This window comes from Sorex fumeus, unplaced genomic scaffold (assembly GCF_029834395.1).
Source record: "Sorex fumeus unplaced genomic scaffold, SorFum_2.1 ptg000036l, whole genome shotgun sequence".
Classification (NCBI taxonomy): Eukaryota; Metazoa; Chordata; class Mammalia; order Eulipotyphla; family Soricidae; genus Sorex; species Sorex fumeus.
Window position 1 is genome coordinate 4,769,298 of NW_026606093.1, and position 17,690 is coordinate 4,786,987.

The 17,690-nt window shown below is 41.9% G+C and overlaps 1 protein-coding gene across 5 annotated transcripts in view; it reads right to left on the reverse strand.

Moving 5' to 3' along the window:
* Positions 1 to 4,241: 4,241 nt before the first annotated feature.
* Positions 4,242 to 17,690, reverse strand: part of WNK1 (WNK lysine deficient protein kinase 1) — a 132,309-nt gene continuing 118,860 nt past the window's right edge. For 3 of the 5 annotated variants that reach the window (XM_056117876.1, XM_056117875.1, XM_056117874.1), the window contains 3 exons: positions 15,318 to 15,512; positions 8,747 to 8,934; positions 4,242 to 7,176 (listed from right to left, as the gene is read on the reverse strand). In XM_056117876.1, coding sequence (XP_055973851.1) covers positions 6,859 to 7,176; positions 8,747 to 8,934; positions 15,318 to 15,512 — 701 coding nt within the window. In that variant the 3' untranslated portion in view covers positions 4,242 to 6,858. Of the gene's footprint in view, positions 7,177 to 8,746; positions 8,935 to 9,994; positions 10,022 to 12,227; positions 12,270 to 14,528; positions 14,601 to 15,317; positions 15,513 to 17,690 lie in introns of all 5 variants that reach the window. The other 2 variants (XM_056117872.1, XM_056117873.1) reach the window with 2 other exon arrangements.

Consider the following 17,690-nt stretch of genomic DNA (forward strand, 5'->3'; position numbering starts at 1 on the left):
TCTAGCATTATCTTTTTTTTTTCTTTTTGGGTCACACCTGGCAATGCTCAGGGTTACTCCTGGCTCATACATTCAGGAATCACTCCTGGCGGTGCTCAGGGGACCATATGGGATGCTGGAAATCGAACCTGGGTCGGCTGCGTGCAAGGCAAACACCTTACCCGCTGTGCTCCAGCGCTAGCACTGTCTTTGACAGGTTTGAATGGTGGTGAAACTGGTGTCAAAATATCAAATGTAACCAAAGTAGAGAGGGACTATGGGGAAATTGTCTGCCACACAGGCAGGGGAAGGATTGGAATGGGGGTGGAGGTGTGGGTAATACGGGATTTTGGTGGTGGAAAATGTGCATTGGTGAAGAGATGGGAGTTTGATGATTGTATGACTGAAGCTCAAACATGAAAGCATTGTACCTATGTCATGCTGAATCAAAAAAAAAAGGGTGAAATAATGAACATTCAGAATAGAATAAAAAAATTTGGAATTCATGCCCAATTCAACCAGCTTAATGGCTGAATAAGTAACAGTACTCCAAGGTTATATATATAAAAGATTTAAGATGTTTAAGTGGTTATTGTACTAAGGAAGAGAGAAAACCCCAGGGGATCAGGAAGGGCTTTCATATGTTGACTGCACTAGGGACTTGGGTGTGGTTCCTGCAGCTAAGGTTTTGGGAGGGTATGAAGAGACTAGAGAGACCAGGAAGGCGAGCTGGAGCTCAGAGACTAGCAAGGGGGACAGGAGACTGGAATGCGGAGTTCAGTGAGACTGGAACAGGCACTTGGGGAGAATGGAATAAACGGCAACTGATCACCAACCAGCCTGGCCCTTGTTTCCTCCCTTGTCTGCCCTTGGCATCGGCTGTACCGAGTGGGGTAGAGACCACCAGACTCAGGCTGTGGGAGAGCCGCGGGCTTCTTCGTTTTATGAATACACACAAGCTGAAGGTTTGTGGTACCTCTGCATCAAGCAAGTAAGTCTGTCAGCGTCATTTTCCAACAACATGTGCTAATTTTGTCCTGTTTTGGCAACATTGCAGTTTTTTCATTACCTGTTAATGGTTGTATCTGTGCCCAGCGATCTATCATGTTACTATTATACTTTTTCTTGGGAGCCACAAAGTGCACCCATGTAAGATGGGGAGCTTGATGTTTTCTGTTTTGCTACCTCCCACTCTTTGAGCATTCCAATACTAAGATTCACCAATATTGAAATGAGTCCAATAAAAACTAGACATGACTAAATGTAGTGAGGATAGAATGCTGAAAGCCAAGACAGGCCAAAAGCCAGGCCTCCTGGGTCATTTAGCAAAGTTGTGAAATAAGGACACGTTCAAAGGAATGAAAAGTGCTGTGCATGTGAATGAAAAAGTGAAACAGCCCTGGGGATAGCATAAGGAAGTGAACATACGTATCCTACACAGGACCACCCAACCTGTTTGCGTTCCTGGTGCTATCTATGGTCGCCTGAGTAGCACCAGGAGTCACTCTGAACAGAGCCGGAAGTCCTGAGGACCAAGAGGTGTGGTAAAAAAGAAAAAGGAAGCCACAACAAAAATGAGCCAAAGGGCTTGTGACATTTAAAGGTAGAAAACAACTTAGTTACGAAAAAGTGCAAGGTGAAACAACTTTAATGTCAGCTCTGCAACAGACTTTCTGAAGATATATCATTGAAGGCAACTTTACTATAAACAATGGATTTTTCAAAGCAGATGAAAGTCTTCCACTGTAAAAAGCCACGTAGGAAATAATAGGTAGAAAGCCGTCAATGCCTGGTTTTTCAAAGGTCAGGCTGATTCTCCTGTTAGCTGATTTCCTTAAAGCTGAAGCTAGCATTCATTTACCATTCTGAAATTCTAAGGCCCTTAAGATCTATAGAAGATCTACTTTGTCTATGCTGTATAAATGCAACAAAGCCTGGATGGTAACAGTATGTTTACAGTATGGTTTATTGATTGAAAGATTACTGCTGAGACCAACTGATCAGAAAGAAGATCCCTTTCAAAATATCACTGGCTTATAAATGTACCTGATCAGAGCTCTGATGGATATATAGTTAGGTTGATATGTTTCCCTGTTTGTGAGTCAAGGAGTAATGCTGACTTATATGTCTAGGATATTTTGTAAGACTATCGCTGCCATAGATGATTCCTGTGATGCACATGGATATAGTAAATCCGAAACCTTTTGGAAGGGATTTACCAATGGTTCTAAATGCCATCAAGAACATCCATGATTCCTGAAGGATCAAAATGTCACCATAACGAGTTTTGAAGAGGTTGATTTTAAATCAGCTCTCCTGGATGGCTTTGTGGGGTTAAAGATTTCAGTGGCTGGAGATGCAACTGAATTGCTACAATCAAGCCCAGCAAGTGACCGAGAGTATCTTGCCCGCACGGCAAAGCCTGACAAGCTACCTGTGACGTATTCAATACGCCAAACACAGTAGCAAGTCTCAAAACGGAGACATTACCTGGCCCACTCGAGCAAAACGATGAAGAATGGGAGGGCAGTGACATTAAAACTTAACAGATAAAGAACTGCATCTTATGGAAATGTGTTTTTTGAGGAGTTGGGATACAGATAGCCCAGAGAGCTAGTGTGCATGCTTTCATGCATGAGATCAATATTTGATCCCTGGCATTGTCCTTGGAATGAGTCCATTAGGAATCACCCTTAAAAAACTGCCAGGAATAACCCCCTTAGCACTAACAGGTGTGCTTTTTTCAAAATAAGGTGGTTTGGGACTGGAGAGATGGTATGGTGGGTAGTATGCTTTGCACACAACTGACCCCAGTACCTCATATGGTTTCTTGTGCTTACCAGGAGTGATTCCTGAGTGCAGAGCCAGGAGTAAGTCCAGAGCACTACTGCAGGGTGTGCGCCCCCCCCCCGCCCCCCCCCCCCCCACACACACAGCTGGTTTTTTGTGGTTTTTTGAGATGGGATCTAAGGGTGAAGATTCTGTGAACACTGGAGATAATATCGTAGGGTTTAAGAAGATTTGATTTAAAAAAACTGTTAGGAGGGGTGGCAATGCTCAGGGGTTACTTCTGGCTTTGCATTCAGGAATCACTCATGGTGCTTGGCGGGGGGGGGGGGGGGGGGTCCATATGGGATGATGGGGATGGAACCTGGGCCAGCCATATGCAAGGCAAGCATCCTACCTCCTACCTGCTGTATTCTTTTTGGCCCCTTGATTCAATTGTGTGCTATAGAGAAATCTTTCAAGAGAAGATGCCTCAGATGATATGGCAAACTTCACTGTCTTATTTTAAGAAACGGCCTGCAGTCAGCAACCTGATTAGTCGTAGAACGAGACTTCATTAAGTGAAGTGCGACCCACTGAAGACTTAGATGATTAAGATTTGATAGCAGTAAGGCAATTCCATTTTATTAATTTTGTGGGGGTCACACCTGGCAGTTCTTAAGAGTTACTCCTTGCTCTGTGCTTAGGAATCACTCCTGGCAGTGCCCAGTTGACCATCTGCCAGAGATCTGAACTAGGGGCAGTCACATGCAAGTCAACTGCCTACACCCATATTTTTCAGTCTCAGCAATAAGGCACTTTAAGGTATGCACTGTTTTTTTTTTTTTGATAATATGCACTGGGCCAAATGTAGGGTGTTGCCTAGAACCAAATTTGTAGTATCTCAGGTGTGCTTGTTCTGTTATACTATGAACAAAGATTATAAGGGGTGTATTACTGTGTTGTATAATTCAGACTACAGTCTTCATCTTTGGAAACTTCTTAATAGATTTCTGGATCACTATTACGTATATTTTCCTAATCAAAGAAACGATCAAAGAATGTAGACATTATTTGGAAGAAGCAAAATCCTTTGTAATATTAGATGATATAAATAGCTGTACCTAGTTTTCTACTTGAAATGTGAGATGTCACCCACCTTTTTCTTAGTGCTTAGAATGTTTCAGAATTCTTTTTCTTAAGCAGAGATAAGAAATGAAAGTACAGGAAAGCAGTTAACTATTTTTATTCATTCGGAACATAAAGAGGCAATAACTTACCTTGCATCCCCTTTGACTTGCATGTTGTTGGTCACAGTCATCTTCTGATATTGATATCCTTACATTTTCTTTAGAAAAAAAATCTTTCTCTGGGATAATCTTTAGCTCAGGTCAGAACTGCCACTAAAAAAGTTGCTGAAGTTAGTAAACCACACACAATTAAAACAGAACTAAAGACATGCAAAAAGGAATTTGCTGGAAATGAAACCCCACAGCTCAACAAAAGCAAGTTTGGTTTATTTGAATGGTTTCATTAAATAAGTCTACAAAGGTAACAAACTGAAGCACAAAGCGCAATCTTACAAGAAGCGCAACACCCAGAGTTAGTGCAAAATGTACAATTAACGGCTGCTGAGAAACCCCCAAGGTTTGAAATTCAGTTTTTTTTTAAACAGTGTACATTGTTAAATAATGTAAGGAAAACATTTATAATTCAGAAATATTTTTTAATGTGGAAAAAGATACTCAAAGTGTACTATTAACACAAAAATAATTTAAACAGTTCAGTAGCACTAGTTCATTCCTCTAGGCTTCAGTTATTTCATCCACAGGAGGGAAAAATAAATCAACAGTAAATAAAACCAGTTCTTACTTTTGTGTGCAAGTGAAGAGATCTCAAAGTTATTAAACCAAAATAACAAAACGGTAATGTACTGCATTTGGCTTCCTCTATCCTCTGGTAAAAGGTATTGTTTGTTTTAGGTGGTCTGTTTGTCATTTTCTTGGCACCTTCTTTGTTTTATCCGTGTAACTCCCCAAGAATTGTAAGCAGAGAATAAATAAGTAGCGAAATATGAAGTAGGGTTTGGAACCCCTCCCCTTTTAATTTCTACCTTCCTAAAATGTTCAGCTTTCGTTTGCATTGTCGGGACCTAGGTTAATATAAAGAAAAGAGGGCCCGAGAAGGAATGACAGGACAGGACAGTCAACCACGGTCTTCCTAATGTGGTAATTCCTGGGATGTGCCATTGAGGTGGGTAAGAAGTTGGAAATCTGTCAATATCCCATCTCGAATCAAGAGAAGAAGCACCCACAAAATTAAGATTCCGAGCTCCTTTCCTGATCTTCAGCAATACCAGAGACCTCAAACTTAGCCAATTAGGAGAGTATTTCCTGAAAGCTCTTGAAAATAATAGAACCGCCCATTACAAACAGGCATAGTACTAAATAATACTGGTTGGTTGCAGTTATTAAGGGGATTATCTGTTTACATGAAAATGTGAAAATATCAGTTGCAATTTTAAAAATAAAGGTGGCACAACAGAATATGATCCTGCAACCATCTGGACATCTTCTAGGAAATGGGTAGGTCCACTTTCCACAAAATATATCCCGAAGCTGAAAAATGCATCATCCATGTCCAACAGGAAGAAAGCAATCAGATTTTTTCATAGAGCAACTTTCTCCATCTGTGACTTACTATCACATTTCCATCTTAAAAATTAACCCCCACCCCCTTCCTTTAATATTCAGCCATTTCTTCTAGGTCTCATCTGTTTAAGCCCCACTCAAATAAATAAAGCTTATGACAACGATTGACCAGGCATCTCATATCTTCACACCAAGTTTGTTCTCTTGTTTAGTCTTTCTTTTCATTCACTTATCATACACAACCCATAATCTTTTTAACTGCCCAATTTTGTTACCATACCCTTCCTCACTGTTCCTGAAACAGAACTTTCTGCTTTCAACCACTGGTGTCAACTTAACTTCTCACTCTGCTCATATTACACCTGCTCTAGACAAAACTGTTGTATGACTTAAGAAATACTCTTTCAATTTCCCTTTGGCATAACCCACTGCTGGGGTCACCATGGACCACATGCCCTTTGCTGTTCTGGGTTCTCATGAGAAGTTGATGCTAATGGCAGAAGCAATAGAAGTCCAAGGCACTAAAATATCCAGCAAGCAATACTGGGAGAACAGAAGTATTCAAGTACAGTAATTTATACAATTTTACATTCACATTTATTTATCTAATACAATGGAAATACAAAGGAAAAAGTTAAAGTGTCTCAATAAGTAAAGGACAGAGCTAGCTTTTTTTCCCCAACTTTTTAAACCTTTCATATTTTACTCTTAAAACTACTGTTGTCCAACAACATTTATATATCACAGTGTTTCCACATCAAAACTGATGGCAAAAGTTACATGTCCGCAGGGAACTTAATTATTTTTCCCTAATTGCTAATGCTGCAGTCAAAGCTGCTAATATTGTCTGCTTAAAGCACTAATGACCTATCATAAGAAAGGGTTGAAACCTCAGTTCCTTGGTGTTTTCCGCTGGGTTCGAAAGAGCAACAAATAGGACAAAAGAAAAAGAAAAAAGAAAAAGTGGGTGGGGGCGTATACAGGGTAGGAGAGCGCCCAATGATGTATTTTCTGTCTCGTGGTTTAGATTCTTAAGGAGTAAGGTTTTGGGGGAAGGGGCGGTAAGGGGAAGTACCAAAATGGAAGAGCTCTATCCACTTGGATATACAGATGGGGTGTGTTTTTTAACTTGAGCTCTCCATTAGCTTTCTAACAGAATCATCTTAACTAGCCCTCATTTTTGGGTATTGATAAACAGAAAAGCATAGTTCAAAGCTGCCCTATCACAAGAAAGCTGTTATTTCCTTTTTGTTCCACTCCAGTAAATGGCAAAGGGAGGGACATTCTCCATTTTGAGGGCTCTAGCGGTATTAAAAAACATTCCTTTCTGGCAAGAAATAACCAGTTAAATGCAGCACTAGTAGTTAGTATATAGGCTACTTTCCCATCCCCCCCTCCCACCCACCCCTCAGCATTCCATCTTCTGCCCCCAAATCTATTTGGTTAATGTCTCTAGGTCTGACTAAGTGGTCCGCAGGTTGGAACCTGGGGGGTTGCTGATGGATTTTTGCAAATTGCTGATGTTGAAATTCTGTAAGGAGGCAGTTCCCACAGGCTGGAACTGCCCAAGTGGCTGTGGTGCTGGGCCACCGGTCCCACTCCACTGAGCGCCAAAGGGGGGAGCTGGAAAACCGTACTGCTGTGGGGGGCACATCGACTTGGTGAAGTGACCTAGAGAGGTAGCTGATGCTGCAGAGAGGGGGGCGGAGCCACCCAGGTTTGAGGTCATGGAGATGCACAGCTGACCAGGCGCAGAGAACTTCCTTGCCATTCCAGGGCCCTGTGAACAAAACAACCTCATGTCAACGATGGGGTGATTAACCCATTCATGTGAAATGGGTGGTATTTTAGATTTCATTCCAGAGTTAGGATTTCTTACAGGGTAGAGTATTTTGTTAATACCTAAACAAAATATGCCATAATTACAGATTTTTGAAATATATGTTTGTGCATATGTGTGTGTGTATATATACATACATACATATATATGTGTATACATATGTATACACACACACACATACACACATCTATATATAGATCCTCCATCTTCCAGTAGGCAGGGGTCCCCCACCCCCCGCCGTGTAATCCCATCAACGGCCAAGACCCAGAGACTATAAAACCCACCTCCCAGAAGAGAACAGCACAGAATCTCCTGCCCCTGCACCTGGCTGTCCTCGCCAGGGCCCCTTGGAGGGGGGCGGGTTGAGTTTCCCTCCCTGCCCTGAGCAGAGCCCCGGCAGCCGAAGACCTCCTCCAGAACCAGCCACCACCATGCTGAGACCACTCCCCACACGCATGAAGGTACTGGCAGAGGAACAAAGGCATGCGGGTCCCGGGGCTGAGATCTCCAAGTCTACTCAGACTGGGGCCGAGCATCCTCCACCCAGATCCTCCATCTTCCAGTAGGCAGGGTCACACCCACCAACAGCTCCCGACATCTTATTATCTCATTCTTGCTTTGGACAACCTGGCAGGCTACTGAATGTAACCTGCCCACACGGCAGAGTCTGGCAAACTCCCCATGGCGGACCCAATATGCCAAATACCAGTAACAATGATGGGTCTCATTCTCCTAACTCTGAAAGAGCCTGAATATGGCACTTTTTAGAATCTCAGAGCTAGGACGAAGGAGATATTACTGGTGCCTGCTCGAGGCAATCGACAAACAACAGGATGATTGTGATATATGTGTGTGTGTGTGTGTGTGTGTGTGTGTGTGTGTGTGTGTGTGTGTGTGTATCTACCCCTCTTCCCCCAGTTTTTGGGCCACACCTGGTGATGCTGAGGGCTTATTCCTGGCTCTGCACTCAGGAATTATTCCTGGTAGCGCTCGGGAGACCATATGGGAAGCTGGGTACTGAATCCAGGTTGGCCGCCGGCAATGCAAGAGCCCTACCTCTGTACTGTTGTTCCAATCCGATTCTTTATATTCACCAAATACTATGTGGTATGTGTGTGCATGCAAATCAGAATATGGAAGGAAAAGAGCTGACCTACTGGGAGCCAGAGATTTGGGGAACGAAAACTAAAAGGGTATACCTGGCTGATGTGTATCTTCTTTTTCTAAAATACCTGAGGCCAGGGAGGATAGCACACCAGGTAAGGTGCTTGCCTGGTACGTGAGTGCCAATCTTAGCAACACAAATGATCCTCCCAAGCATTGCCAGGAAGAATCCCTAAAGCAGAGTCAGGAATAAGCCCCAAACACTCCTGCATGTGGTTCCAAAACAAAAATGAAAAAGGAGGAGCTACTAAAAAGATTATGGCATGAAATATTAAGCACTAGCCTAAGTAATATGTTTGATTCAAATGTGTGCTCTGACAGACTTGGAACACAAGGAAAGAATTACCTCATAATTCATGTGCCCTTTGCTTCCTCTCCTGCCTGAAAGATTCATGGCATCTCGGGCCCAGTTGTCCACCAACTTGTGCAGGTCATCTGTGAATGTGCCCTTCCTGCTGGACGTCATGGCAGGTGGCTGAGCTTGGGCAGCTTGGCTGTTCACTGGCCCCCCGACAGTGTTTGTGCTGCTGGTCCCTAGAGGAAGAAGCAAAAGAATACAACCATTAAGAGGAGCCTGGACTATAACTGTAGGAAAAGAAAAAACTTCACAATATGATGACAAGCAAGCCACAAAACGGGAAAAGAATATATTGGGAAGCCATGCAAGAAAGGAAGTTTCCAAGGTACTGTGTTCGGGGCAAAACAGGGTAGTCAAACAGGTTCTTTTCAGGAAGCTGCTGCAGATGAGGCAAAACTCAGGGTGATGATAGGTACAAAGGGCAAAAACTTCTCTCAGCCCCTCCACAGCACTGTAGAGTAGTGAAGCTTGCCGCGAGTACGGTATTCCCATCACCATGTCGATGTGGGAGGTGTAGTATGGGCAATGAAGCCAGTTGCCTTAGAATGTTGCAGAATGTAGGGCAAAAGAAGATTTCTTGCACATTAAAGCAAGGTTAAAGAAAGAGTTAAAGGAATGCAAAGGTAAGTGCTTGGCCCAGGAAAAGATGGGGTCCCTAAACCATGAAGCCACTGACAGTCTTTAACCATTCTTTAATAGAAAGTAACAAAAGCAGTAGCATGCTCTGTAAAAAGAAACTTGGCACCCAACCACTAACAGTGAAGTGGTCCACATAAACTTAGGAGCGATCACGCTTTTAGCCTCCCCTAGTTGTTAATGAGTAAAGACCCAAAATCACTCATGAAGAGAGGTGGACTTTTTTGTTGTTTCGGGGGCCATGCCTGGAAGCGCTCTGGGGACCATGAGCCGCTGGGGATTGAACCCCAGGCTCTTGGACCCAAGGCATGTGCTCTAGCCCTCTGAGCTATCACCCTGGACCCTAAGGAAGGCTCTTTATGCTGTACTCGAACGATTCAACTCCAGGAAGACCGTTTTCCTCAAGGTGACTTAGGTTTCAATTGGTTCGAGGTTCTTCGCCCATTCCCTTGCCCCCTCTTCCCAGAAGAGCAAGCACTCTCATGTGGAAGCAACAGGAACATTCAGGTGAGGGAGGGTGCAAAGGGGAGGAGAAGCTTTGAGATTATGATGAAGAAATTCTATTGCTAGGGTTTGAAAAGAAAGGAGTCTGTGTCCTGCCTGATTTCGGCTCTGCTGGAGGGCACACTGAAGATTATTCGAGGAGGCAAGATTTAGGGAAGAGGGAAAGAAGAGTCAGGGTCTTGTTTCATACCCCTTACACCCCACTTTCTTACACAGGATCTCGTATTTGCTGCAGAATAAATAAAAGCTATTAAAATAAGTTGTGAGCCACTGATACTTAAGCTATTTAAGTAATGCTGAGGGCTAAGGATGCATACATATTCCTGCTTTCAAGATCAAGCAGCACTGGAGCACAGCAGCACACCTCAAGCAACTCTGCCATCTAAAAGTCCTTTCAATACATATATATATATACACACTTTTATTTTCTTTTTAAATAGCCCTTCATAATCCACTGCTGGTTTCAAGTTTATATTCTAGCACCCAAGGAATGGCATACATAAGCAAGTCTGCCCTAGAGTAACAGCTAATCTGGACGTGAAGTTGCAGAGTGAAGGTTACATGCTCGCGGCCACCTAAGCAAGACCTTGATCTGCAGTGTGTATCAGCCCACTTTTTGGTGCCTGAGAGAGCCACAGGGGGGTTTCTGTTGCACAGACAGTGTAAAGGGAAGGATAAATTCACTACAATACAGGAAACCCAAGTGGAAAAATATAAAAGCACAGGAAACAGCCCTCCTCAATTAGCAAGAGAGACAGTGGTGGAATAGGAAGCACAGGCAATGAGGATGGGTAGTCATGATGATGGAATCCAGATAGGCAAGCATGTCACATGCATGAGGATGATCATCAAGTTACTTGAATTACTGCATGATAAGCTTGACAAAGTTTCAAAATCAGAAAACAAAACAAAACCAAAAAAAAAAAAACCCAACCAAAAAACCAAAAACCATCACAAGTGAGCAGAGCTGTCAAAAGCCAAATACAAGCAGCGCAATCGAGTTGAGCATTTTTTATTCCCAAAGCTCATGCTGGGAGTGATGCCTCTCTAGTCTCATGCTAGTTGCCTCTGATACTGTAAGGCCCCTTTATAACCAGATTCCATTTTTCATTTTGATAAATATTAGCAATACTGGATTCTGAAAGTGCAGGTTTATGCTGTAAGGGAGAGGCGACCATAGTTTAAACCTTATTCTCATTGCTGAAAACAGATTTTCCACCAAAGAGGGGAAAACCACATGCTTTTTAGACCAGAATTGAATGCCTGGAAAAGCAGATTTGCTGATAAGGATTAGGAACAGCTAGTGCATTCAGTTCATTATAGAAGTGAAGAGAATTTCTGATACAGATTATTTCTGAGAATACTGCTTGTCTTACAGAGGGTCTACTACCTTTAAACCTTATTCAATCAATGACCCTGAAAAGCTCCAAAAAGGAGCCATTTTACCATAGAAAATTCATTCAAAGACTTTTTGTCAATACATTTCCCTCATACCCCACACCACCAGGTTCTAGTAACAACCTATATGAGGCACAACTTACCGCCCAGTAGCCCAAATGTAGTTTTCTTGTTGGCCCTGTAGGTGGCCTGCTGAGTTGCTGAACCAACCTTAAAGTGAAGCCACTAATCTAAGAAGCCAAATTCTACAAAATAATGTCATCTCACCAATCTTGCAAACCTTTCTCACTGTAATGTGAAAGTATGGACTTTTCTCTTTTTTAGGGGGTGGGGGTGAGGGGGTGCAGAGAATGCTGACAAAGGGCCCAAATTCATAAATCAGTATCTGGAGACCTTGGGGCCATTCCTGGTGACATGGTGCTGCTTGGGCCCAGTGGTGCTGACGATCACCAGGTCCAGTGATGCTTTAAGGGGTCATGCAGTGATGGAGATAGAACTTGGGGCCTCAGTATGCAAGACATATGTGAGTTATCATCTCATCCCCAAGGGTTATGAACTTTTATATGTTTTAACAACTGTTTTTTCGGTTGACACAGCCACTAGTGGCTGGCACGTACTTGCTGACTAGAGGACTCTTCCCCAAAGGAGCCAGGTAGCTCTGATCTCTCGATATTCATGTGCCTCACCAACTTCTGTTACAGAGCTATGCTCACAGGGGAGGAACACTGAGAACACGAATTATGAGGTGATTTCTTAACTAGGAGGAGAGCCAGTGGTCAGCAATTAAGCACATTAAAGGATCTATTAGAAAAGGGTGCAAAACTAGACAGATGGAGTTGGGAATAGGGAGTTAGCTTTAGGTTTCAAAGAATTAATGAGTAACAGGCTTTGCAATCAAGGATCAAAAGTAACAGAAAGAAAAGATAATTACTACAGAGCTGGTTGCAAGGACAGACTTTTTTCACCATCTTCCCTGAAGCACAAAGAGAGAGCAATGTGTTAAAGATAAAGAAACATCAGTGTAAAATACTTAGAATCTCTTAAACAGCACACAAAGGCCCAGCAAGAGAAAGCAGGAGGGGAGACAGTGTGGGAGCCTTCCCACAGATTTCTAGTGGGAGAAATCTAACTGACTCCAACTTGCTGACAGAAGTTGAGTTTCTACACCAATCACGTCACAGAGTCATTCTCTGCATCAAGAGGGAGGAACTCCAGGTTTTCTGCAATTTTGAATGCCCAAACCGTCTTTGCATTGACCCTGTCCCACTTTCTGTTTCTCCTGCTGGGTTGTTAAAAAGCACTCAGTCCAATGCATTAGCAGTTCTATCACAGCATGAGAGATAGGACCACTACTATTGTTTTAAGTTACCTTGATTTGGCTATTGTATTTCCACATCCTAGATATACATTCTATCCCATTCCCCTCTAGAAGAATCTTTAGAAGTATGTGGAAAACAAAGCAACTTGAACAAAAATAAAGCATTAAGCCAAGCCGTGCTTCCAAACTATAATCTATTTTGAGAGCACAGAATAATCCAACACCTCTTGCCCCATTCCTCTAAGCACCTCTTCTCCTTCCACATTTACTTTAATCTGCCTCTTCGACAGGGTATCACATTCTTACTCAAAAGCAAATGAAAAAGAGTTATTATTTCTAACTATTTTCACTGGAACAGTAGTGTAAGACCATCTATCTTGAAGGTATGGTGAATTAAGTGAACTAATCTGAAGCAGCACCTGTCACATTCTATTTCATAAAACGGATTTGCTCTCTATTCCCACAGAAATCCTGGGCTTCTTAGCGTTGGCCTGGCATCTCATTCTTTCCTACAAAACTGCTACTTTAAAGTTTCCTATTATGAGCACTTCCTTATCTTTCTAGCTGGGCAAATAAATTATATAAGCGACATGGTGCTAATGTGCAAAGTGTTGTCTAATCTAACCTGGAAAGCTGTTGACTGCTCAAAACTCAAAATGCTTCTGAAACCATCACACTGGGTAATGCCCTTTCATATTCTTCATTGTTAAATAGCCCTGCACTAATGATAAATGATGAGGCTCAAGGATCTCTAAACCATATTCAGAAATATGATGGCCTTTGCACATGCATAAAAAAAAAACCAACAACAAAACACTTTAATAATCACATCAGAAGTTTGAGGCCTTAGCAAGAAAGTTTTTATCCAAATTCTATTCCTATTTAAAATTTTTATTTCAACAGACATTTACTGACCACTTAATGTGCTACGTACCAGGTGGAAATGGTATGTGCTGCTCAAGTACCTATTTTTGTGTCAAATTTTATTTGACTCCTCAACAACCTAGAAAATTAGCATAATTTTTTCACACACAGCAAAGATGATCTGGAGAGAATAAGTAACTTGCTATTGCACAATTTCTTTTTGGGGGAGTGTGTGTGGGAAGCTTGGACCATACTCCATAGTCAGTGCTTAGGAGCTATTCCTGGCTTGCTGCTTGGGAAGATCAACCTTGGCTGTACTAAAGGGATCACATGCAACACTGGGATAAAACCTGGGTCTCCTCCATGCATTGTAGCATACCGACCTATTTAAACTTCCACCAAAATGCTTTTATTAATAGAGGAAAGCTGGGTGGATCAGCAGTTATGTTTAAAACACCATTTTCATTTGCAGGCCTTTGATCCTTAGTAGAATGAACACTTTTTCCTACCTACACTAAAATCCTTTGAACCACTAACTTTATGGAGTTTAGAGGGTAGTGGTATTGCAATGATTAATTTGTTGCATCTTTTCAATTCATGGTTAGGCTAAACTGAGAAGACTAAAATTTCAACTTACTCCTGAAAAAGAACAGAAACATAAGGTGTAACTTTTACTCACTGCCAGGATCTACATGCATCAGTGGTTAAGATGCTTTCTGTCACATGGACTTTAGATTTCATTATTTTTAGTAACTCCGTAATCTACATATCTTTGATAATAACCATTCCTACTCTGACAGACCTACATACAACAAGCAATTCTATCGAAAACTTATTCTGAAGCGTTTAAAAACCCATTTCTACACCCTTAATCATAATTATCAGAGTCCCAAACTTCTGAGGGTAACAATAGTTCAGCCATGCCACTGAGTAGATGATAAACAAATAGACAAATGAAAATGGACTGCATGAATATCAGATCCAAGCAGAAGAAAACAAGGACGAGGAAGGAGTAAAGGTGTTACACACAAAGAGCCAAGCAGGGCGTACTCAGAAATCGGGTCCTCCTGCCACCAGGTTTGAATGTCACCTGCTCAGATGCACAGTTAAACTTCGCACAGCCTGTGAGAGGGGAAAAACAGGGAAGAACAGAGAGAGAAGAGACAGAACACAGCTACAAGATGTTAGAAACTTGAGGCTGAAGTGGTGAAATGCACTAAGATGGCACACGGAAGAGTAAGCTTCTAGGGAAAGGTCAGCTGTGTCACACAAGAAATATTAGGCCTCATTTCCCTCCAGCTACAAAATTTCGGAACCCTTCTCAATGGGACTAATACCATCTGATCCTATTAGACAAGAACACTCACTTGTGAAGAGACAACATTACTTCTCTGATATTCTAACTTCTAGGATATGGTGGCAAAGCACCTAACCAGTTATCTGTATTTGCTTTCATTTTGATCTGCCCAGATTACTTTCACTCTTGCTCTAATGTTACTAGAAGCTCTTCCTTCTATACTAATGTTGGCGACACAAATGCATTAAATTTGGGAAACTGCTAAAACTCCTGTGAATTTGGTCCAAAAATCTGTTCGGTATTAAAAATCTAGTTCCAAAATGAGTCACTAAGTTCTCCTATATGTCACGGATATAACCTCTTGTAATTTCTTGATAACTGTAATTTTACCCGATGGAAGAAACGAGCCAATCTAATCTAATCACTGTCCAAGATATACAGACTGTGTACTGCTCAGCCGCTCTTCCACCCCACCTCAACTTTGTCACAGTTACGGCAACACTTCCCATTTCCGCAAGATATTGGTTGCTTTCATTTCTTACCTTGACCTGGAGCAGAAAGGCTTGGTACTGAAATGGCACCGTCACTTGTGAAGGCTGAATAGAGGTTGTCACTAGAGGGAGATGGCTTAAGGGGCTGTAACAGCTGATTCTGCCCAGTCTCCGGGATGTTCCCAGGAGCATGGAGGGTCTGCTGGGGGTGTAAGACGGAAGTTGCACTCTGGCCAGACAGGTTACCTGTCCAAAAATTAAGGTGTCGTGAGAATATAAACTGAAATATGCACGGCTTCGCCACTGTACTTATTAAGTACCATTCTTATTTCTTTATTTGTACCATTGTACGAAGAGGCTAAAAGCTATAGATTTCAGGGCTACACCCGATGGAAGATCAAGTCTTCACTAACAGAAGGGAAATGAGTACTGACAGGCAATCAACGGAATAGGGCTAGAACAAACTATTCCAAAAGAACATTTTTGTTTATGAGGTGCTGGGTATCATACTTCCAAGATAAGTGTTCTTTCACTGAGATACGCCCCTGGCTCCTTCAAAATTCTTAACTTTTTGTTTTTGTTTTGGGGACACACATGGCGGTGCTCAGGGCTTACTACTGGCTCTTCACTCAGAAATCTACTCCTGGTGATGCTTATGGGGCCTTATGGGATGCTGGGAATTAAACCCAGGTCAGCAGCATGCAAGGCAGGAATGCTACCTGCTGTACTATTTCTCCTGCCCAAAAGATTTCTAACTCTAAAGCAACCTGAATGATTCACAAGACTAAGCCGAGTAAGAAAATTAAAGATGCAGTAACTTACTACTGTTGTCTTGGGGCCACACCAGTTTTGGTAGTGCACAGGGATTCTGTCTGGCTGGCTTGGGGGATCATATGGGATGCCAGGATTGGCCATGGCAAGGCAAGTACCCTCTCTGCTGTACTATCTCTCCAACCCCAAAGATGCAGTAAATTTTATTACCCAAGTTCTAAGAATACTTTATTTTACAATTTCTTGATTGCATTAAAAAAATCCCATAATAAAGTAACTGAGATGAATTATGATAAAACTAGATCTGTTAGGAAGGCAGTCTATCTAGTCCTAAAAAATGTTTATTAAAAAAACTATTTTTTAAATTAAATGATAGGAGAAAAGTGTGAACAGTCTCCCATATCCTAAATTACGTAGCCAAGTTTCCCATAATTGTGGAAACCAGGTTAGCAATCGGAGTACTGGCAAAAGCAGCTTCATGGTATGGAGGAACACACACCCCGTGGGGATGAGAGCCTGGGGCAATATGCAGCAGTGGTCAGGAGGACATGAAGTACTAGGGGTCAAACCCAGGGCCTCACACACGCTCAGCATGTGTGTTAATTCATGCAACTTGAAAAAAAAAATGATGTAAGGGCTAAAAAGACAGTTCCGTGGATAGGCTGGTCTAGATTTGATCACAAGTGTCTCATATAGTCTCCCGAGCCCTGCCAGGAGTAAATCCTAAGTGCAGAATAAGGAGTTACCTCTGAGCACCACAGGATGTGGCCCCAAACAAACAAAATATGATGTAACTGACTACAAAGTAATGGTAGGTGATGCTGAACTCACTAGTCCAATGACTTAAAATGGAGCAACTTCTCTGTTCCCTAGTATCCAGAACTGCAGTCTACTGAAAAATGTCAGAAGAATTTAACTCACAAAAAGGAGTTTAGGCTTCTAAAGCCTACAAGTTTCTAAAAGTTTCTAGACAGTCAGAGAGATAGTACAATGGGTATACTTTCTTGCATGTAGCTAATCTGTAGTCCAAAGCCCAAACCTAATCAATCAAACCAATATAACTTCCAAAGAATACAGAGCAGCTATAAAATTTGCACCTGTTCTCCAACATATTTATATTGAATGTGAAAAGCAAATATTAGATATAAACTTCTTTCAGCTTTCTCCATTCTTAAACTAATTACTTGTTAACAGTACCATAATTTCACCAGAGCAAAATCTATCACAATTAAAAGATAACCCATAATTTATTATAAAAGACTGACTTAGTATTTCTTTGATTAAAGCCACTAATAAGTTATTTCAAAATAAATAAAAACTTTAATTAAGAAAAATCATTGAGGTTTTGGCAGAAATCCCTCCAGATTTAAGTTAAAATTTCGAATTTCAAAATCGCGTGGCCACTACTTCAGCTAAGTAATATCGTATGTTATTCTTAACCAGCAATAGAAAACAAATTGTCTACCGTTGCCTTTTCTGAGTGTTGGGGTAAAATCCCAAATAATAATGGTGGGCCTGGTGTATTGAATGTGATCAAACTAGAAAGAGAGTAATGTAGAAATCATCTGCCCCACAGGTAGGGGGAGGGTGTGAGATGGGGTTATACTGGGTTTTTTGGTGGTGGAGAATGGGCACTGGTGAAGGTACAGGTGT